The sequence below is a fragment of the Glycine soja genome, chromosome 19 (assembly GCF_004193775.1).
Source record: "Glycine soja cultivar W05 chromosome 19, ASM419377v2, whole genome shotgun sequence".
NCBI lineage: Eukaryota > Viridiplantae > Streptophyta > Magnoliopsida > Fabales > Fabaceae > Glycine > Glycine soja.
In genome coordinates this window covers 39,566,544-39,573,169 of record NC_041020.1, presented here as the reverse complement: position 1 = coordinate 39,573,169, position 6,626 = coordinate 39,566,544, and the positions used below count along the sequence as shown (strand labels likewise).

The window sequence follows — 6,626 nt, the reverse complement described above, 5'->3', positions numbered from 1 at the left end:
TAACCTTTTTTTCATAATTTTGTTTTAATTTAAATATAATCAATTTTTAATTTAAAGTCTTTCAATTTTTTTAATGTATTTTTATTGATAGATTATTTAAACTTTAAATAAAAAACATTTAAAGTAAACTATATTAACTTAATATTATCACCAAAAATTTACTAATAAAATCAACTTAATATTATTTATTATATATTTAAATATATTTTTTAACTTTTTTATTTTAAAAAAATAAAATCGTAAACATTATTAAATTAAAAAAAAACAGATTTACAAAAAAATTTAACAAATTAAAAACAGGCTGCAAATAGTAAAACAGCCTTTTAAAAAAAAAATAAAGGAGGTTACCACTTTGAAGTCGTCTACCTCAAATTTTTTTAAAAAATACATTTTACGACCTTAAAGTCATAAAACAAAATACGACTTTCCTTTTTTTTTTTAAATACGACTTTAAAGTCGTAAAAAAATTATATTTACACTGAAATCGTAAATATTGTTACGACTTCATTTAAAAAATAAAAAAAATTAAAAACTTGTAACGGGTGTTACAACTTCTGACTTTAGAAGTCCTAACAATTATTACGACTTATCTTGTTTTGAGTGATTTTTTGAAATATACCCCCAAATGGAAAATTGCAAATTTTTTTGCTCCCAATTGGTAAAAAAGCCTCAATACGTGTATAGTCACTAGAATTACTTCCTGCAGCAATCCCTTCTTGTATTAAATTCCTCAACTCAACCCATTTAACACGATCATCATTATCATTCCATACGTACGTCATCCAAGACAAGTAAGAATTTTATACCGGCAACTTTGCTTCTCAATTGATTTTGTGGTTGGGAATTATGTATGCTATGACAGGGTTATAATTGTGATTGAGTTTATAGGAGAAGAATTGTCCCATGATTTGCATCATGAGATCCAAACAGTGAGACAAGAAGATCGAGGAAATCTTGAAATGGGGCATCACTTGAAGGTACCATATTTGTCTTCTACTCTTAGTCCGACGTGGGTGCCCGTCGTTTTGGAAGCAACTAGGCCCCTTGCCTTTATTCTTTCACCCACCTTTCTCCTATTGTCATAATCAATTATAAATTCATTTGACCTCATTTTAGTCTGTCTTTTATTTTTTAATATATTTTCCATCTTATCTTAAATTCAATACTATCTTATTATTAAAATTAGAATATGCTATTTCATTATAAAAACTTATCTTTAGAATTATGATTCAGGAATCTACCTGCATTGAGTTAGGGTTAGTTAGCCGTCTCAACCGTGAGAGACAGGGTACGATACGGAACAATGGCACAAGTGGAGTTTACAAAAGAGGAAAAGGTTTAGATTGAAGCTTCGATGGAGAATGGTGAGGAGGTAGGAAGTGAAAGAAGTTAGGCATAACTCAGGAATCTTTCAACAATAAGGCTTTCATGGTAACAATAGTGCAAATTTGGAAGGTGCGGCAGGGTATAGAAATCAAAGAAGCAAGAAGGAACCTTTACACCTTCAAGTTTCTAAATGAAAAGTATCTAGCACAGGTTGAAGGAGGGTCATGACACTACTAAACAAGATTGGTGGTTCTCAATTTGATGAATATAGGAGAAAATCCTGGGAAGATCGATCTTAATCATTGTCATTTTGGATTAGAGTTTATGATCTTCTGGTGGGCTTTAGAACAAAAGAGATGGCAGAACATTGACAAATCAATGAGGAATTTTATCAAATGGGATAAGTGCAATGAAAGTGTTATAGGAAAATCTTTCAGAATACGAGTAAGAGTGGATATAACTCCCACTAAAAAGGAGAATTACTCTAAAACTTGGAGAAAAGATGATAAAAAAGATTTTGTTCAAATATGAGAGATTGGGAAATCTTTGTTTCTTGTGCAAATGCTTGGATCATTTGATGAAGGAGTGACTGTAAGGAAGAGATACGAAAGAAATTGATCTAGATGATTTACCCTATGGGACATGGATGAAAGCATCTCCCATGAGAGCAAACATGGTGACTGGAATTAGGAATGAGGTAAAGATTAGGATCTTTAGAAGGAGGTTATTGGAAACTAAGAGGAGCACTTAAATTCGGTTAAAGGGGAAGGGACAGACCTGAGAATATCGAAAAAAGGAAAAGTGTCAACAGGGACCAACTCTAAATATATTTAAATAACTAATTATTAACAATTAGTTAATAATCCTTAAAATTATAGACTAAATATAATAATCCTTAAAATTATTAATCAAAATTAAAATAAATTATAGAATAAATATATTTAAATAACTAAATATTAACAATTTACTATACTATTTAAGATAAAATTATAATTTTAATCTCAAATTTATTTTCAGTTTTCACGAAAGAAAAAGTGAAAGATAAGAAAAATATAATAGAAAAGTCATGCATCAAACAATTGATACGAATAGTACAATTTGATGTGAAATGGTATTCTCAGAAAAAGTTCGAAACATATTAAGAGAATCATGAAGAAGACCAAAACATAGAAAAACAAACAAGTAAATTTGTAATTGAATTAGTGCTTTTAGAATTGATTCTAAGATCAATGTAATTCTATAGGATTGATTCTAACTAAACGTAGTTTTAGAATAATATGATTTTTGTTTAGATACATATATTAAAAAAATGATTTTCACAATTTAATTAATGATATGTGAAAAGTAACTATCAAAATTAATTTTGAACGTAAAATTACCAAAATGGATATTAATTATTTGTGGGCGTCTTTTGCATTATAATTTATCAAAATGACAGTGTGTAATATCCCAAGTGCCTTGGTGATTAGAGGGTTAGCTAGTTAGTTATCAAATTATTTTGCTTTTATTTTATTAACCACTATCTTTGCTGTACGGGTAAAGAACCAACATTGTGAACCACGAAATAACACTTTAATCCTAACCATGCAATATAAAAACACTGATATTATGAACCAACAGCACCCATTAAAATGTTAACAGAATAACCTTATAAAATGCTAAAACAACACCAAATATAGCCGTTCTGCAGCAAAATATCAGTATAAAAATAACAGCCAGTAACGGAGATCACACTAAATATAGAGTATAAAAATAACAACAAAATAATAAGCACAACATAAGATAGGCGGTGGAAATAAACACACGCATGCATTAACTTCATGGACAATGGAAAAATCCAACATTGAAACCTGAGAATTGATTCTCCCATGACGCAGAAGCAGTTCCAGGATAACTTCACCCATAATCGATTTTCAATAAGTGAATCGTGTCCAACACAATAAATCAAACATCATGGTCTCCTCTTTTTTCACGTTTGACCATTCCTGATAACAGTCCATGGGTTGCCAAAGGAGCTTCAACACTTATATGTCTCAACAAATAATTCCTATTCGTCTTCTTCTTCCTCCAGCTTTTATGGTTCTTCAATGATGATGACGTCTTTGATATGTGATATTTTGGACCAAAACTCACCGACATGGGGCTGGCATTTTCTACATAGTTCAGGACAACCGGAGATTCTCAACCTTTCAAGTGCGGTGAGGTGATGGATGTTATCCAGGCGAGATATAAGCTTTGGACAATCTGATATAGCAAGTGTTTTCAGATTAGTCAGAGTTGACAGCCACTCTGGAAGCATTTCAAGATTGTCGCAGTTTTTAATGAACAAGGTCTGTAAGGAGTTGGCAGTTTCTTGAAGCCATTGAGGTAAGGCCACCAGCTGTGGTAAACCCCAGAATCCAACACATTTTAGCTTCAACATGGGGCTTTGTTCTTCATGGTGGTCCATCCACAGATCCAAGTCCAGATTAACACAGTCTTGAACAAACAGAGTTTCTAATTCAGGAAAATTTGTAGCATCCAGTGGCAAAGACTTCAGACTATGACAGTCAGAAACATTCAATGTTTTAAGAGCAGGGAACTTTACCCCTCCAAGGATAGACTCCATATTATGGCTTGATTCGATAGACAGATGTGCAAGCGTGATCAAGTTGGTAATCTCACTGTAAGGCAAAACAGGTTGCTTTGTAGTTATCTTCAAATGCCGAAGACTAATCAATTTTCTTAATCCTTTGGGCAATGCTTTCAGCTTCTTGCATCCCCGAACACTCAACAACTGCAAATTTTGGAGTTTGCAAATAGAATTGGGGAGTCTCTTGATGATGCGATTATTCTCAATGCTGAAATATCTCAAGTGTTTCAACATACCAATGGAATGCGGCAAAGTCTCGCATGTTGAATAACTTAAATCCAAAACTCGCCATAATTTGAACTTTGACACACAGGTATTTAGCAAAGATTCAATGCTGCCTCCTTCGGCACCATTTGGAAACATTATGGTTCTCACGGCTACCGATTTTGAGGTGAATGAATTTCCAAGACAACTGTATTCCGCAAAAGACAGATGCCGAATATTCTCAGGAATATTTTGAATGTGGGAATTTACAAGTAGACACTCCTCTTTTGTAACAAATACAGCAAGATCATGCACCAAATCATGAATTTTAAATTCATAAAAAGTGCCACCATCGATAAAATCTTGAAGGAAGGATCTTGATAGTAATTCATCCAGATACTGTTTGACAACATCTTCCGGTGTCTCATTCTTTCTAGGTGATGCAAGGACACCAAGGGCCCCCCAAAGCTTAGCTACCTCATCACTAAGAAATGAATAATCCTTTGGGTAAAGTGAAAACAATGCAAAACATTGCCTCAAATAGGAGGGGAAGAAATCATAACTTAATTTTAGTGCAGGTAAAATGTCATCTTTTTTTTGTGGCAAATTCCAAATTTCATTGTCTCTCACATATTCCCACTCATTTGCCTCAAACTTTGAAAATAGTAAACTCCCTAGTGTTCTCACCGCCAATGGAACCCCTCTGCATTTTTTCACAATTTCTTTCCCGATATTTACCAAATGAGGATGTTTTTCCTCTTCACCTTCTTTAAAGGCCCATTTGACAAAAAGAGACAATGAATTCTCCGGAGAAAGGCTTTGTAACTTGTGAGAGGTAACAGTTCCCATCATGGAAGCAATGGAATCAGTACGTGTAGTCACTAGAATTTTACTTCCTGCAGCAACCCCTTCTTGTAATAAATTCCTCAACTCAACCCATTTAACTCGATCATTATTCCATACGTCATCCAAGACAAGTAAGAATTTTTTATGGGCAAGTTTGTTTCTCAATTGAATTAGTGATTGCTCTAGATCGACCATGTTTAAATTCAATTGACGAGGAGGAGCATCAGCAACAACATTCGCAGAATTGATGATTTTGATAATGAGTTGGTTGATGTCAAAGTCATCAGAAACACACACCCACATTTTTAATGTGAAACACCCGTCTATCCTTTTATCATTAAACACAAACTTAGCAAGTGTAGTTTTTCCCAAGCCTCCAATCCCCACAATGGGGATAACAGAGAGACTTTTATCGTCATCATTGGGATTCTGCTGCATCAAAAGCTCTATGATCTTTTCTTTATCATGTTCCCTTCCTATCACATATGAGTCACTCACACCGGAGTGTGTCATGCGGCTCGTGTCTCTCCTATGAATAACTCGTATGTCAACATCAATTATTAGGAGACCAAACTTATGCCTATCAGCTGCAACCTTGTCTAGCCTCTTGCTGACGTCTTTGATTTGTTGAGCCATCTTGGAACGAAAAACAAGTGGATTAGAACTTGAGAAGAAGTGGCTTACCTCGTCTTTGATGGTACCATGAGCTTTGACCACTTGCTTTCGCAGTGTTTGGCATTCAAATTCATCCAACACATCTTGGGCATCATAGAAGACACTTTTGAGCTGCCTCAGCCATTCCTGCAGCTCATGGTTATGCTCCTGCTTTTGCTCAGCATCTAACAGCACTGCCTTGACTAATGAGAGAGTCTTTTTAAGGTCTCGGAGATGGTCGTACAAACCCACCACCCGAGAAGCTTCTTGGAAAGCATGAGAAGCAAGTTTTGTTATGAGAGACTCAGCGATGCTGAAGAGAAATGATTCAGCCATGGTTTGTGTTATCAGGAATTCCAACACCAGAGATCGATCGGAAGTAAAAATACAAGTAGTCACTGGTCAACTCTAGTTTTTGTGGCCAATGGTTAAGGTTGCCCCGAGGAGAATAATTTCCTTTATAGCTCATGCAATAGACAGAAGAAACACGTGGGTGGGGTACTTGACAATCAAAAATAAATATATTTTAATATAGGTTTGCATATAAAGATAAAAGGGTGAATTTTGAACTAAACATGATTCTTAATTCACAAATTTTCATTAATCATTTCACGACATATATATTTGATTCATTTGTATTTCTAATAGGCAATATCCTATAAACAATCATTCTTAAACTGTTTTTTTTATGTTAAGAAATTCTTAAACTCTCATTTCTAGAACAAATTCATCATACGAACTTATCAAGTTAATCAAGGAAAAAATATGTTTTAGATTTTCATAAATTAGTGAGTTTTATTTTAGATCTTTGATAAAAGAATTCCTAATAAAGTAAAACTTTTATTGTTAAGTTCTTAATTTTTTGTTGTAGTTGCTGATAAATTCCATAAATTTTAATTTGAGTTTTTAGTAAAAAAAATTTCATTTAAAATTAAATACCAAGAAACAAAATAAAAATTTAATT

At 33.4% G+C, this 6,626-nt stretch overlaps 1 protein-coding gene across 1 annotated transcript; it reads right to left on the bottom strand.

Annotated features, from left to right (window-relative positions):
- Positions 1 to 2,952: 2,952 nt before the first annotated feature.
- Positions 2,953 to 6,108, bottom strand: LOC114399376 (putative disease resistance protein RGA4). Its single transcript, XM_028361565.1, has one exon. The coding sequence runs from the start codon at positions 5,996 to 5,998 to the stop codon at positions 3,401 to 3,403; it is 2,598 nt and encodes an 865-aa protein (XP_028217366.1). The 5' UTR covers positions 5,999 to 6,108; the 3' UTR covers positions 2,953 to 3,400.
- Between the last annotated feature and the right edge of the window lie 518 nt (positions 6,109 to 6,626).

What these genes read in the sequence shown, in the direction of transcription:
- LOC114399376 (XM_028361565.1), bottom strand. Translation starts at nt 5,998, where the DNA reads ATGGCTGAATCATTTCTCTTCAGCATCGCTGAGTCTCTCATAACAAAA.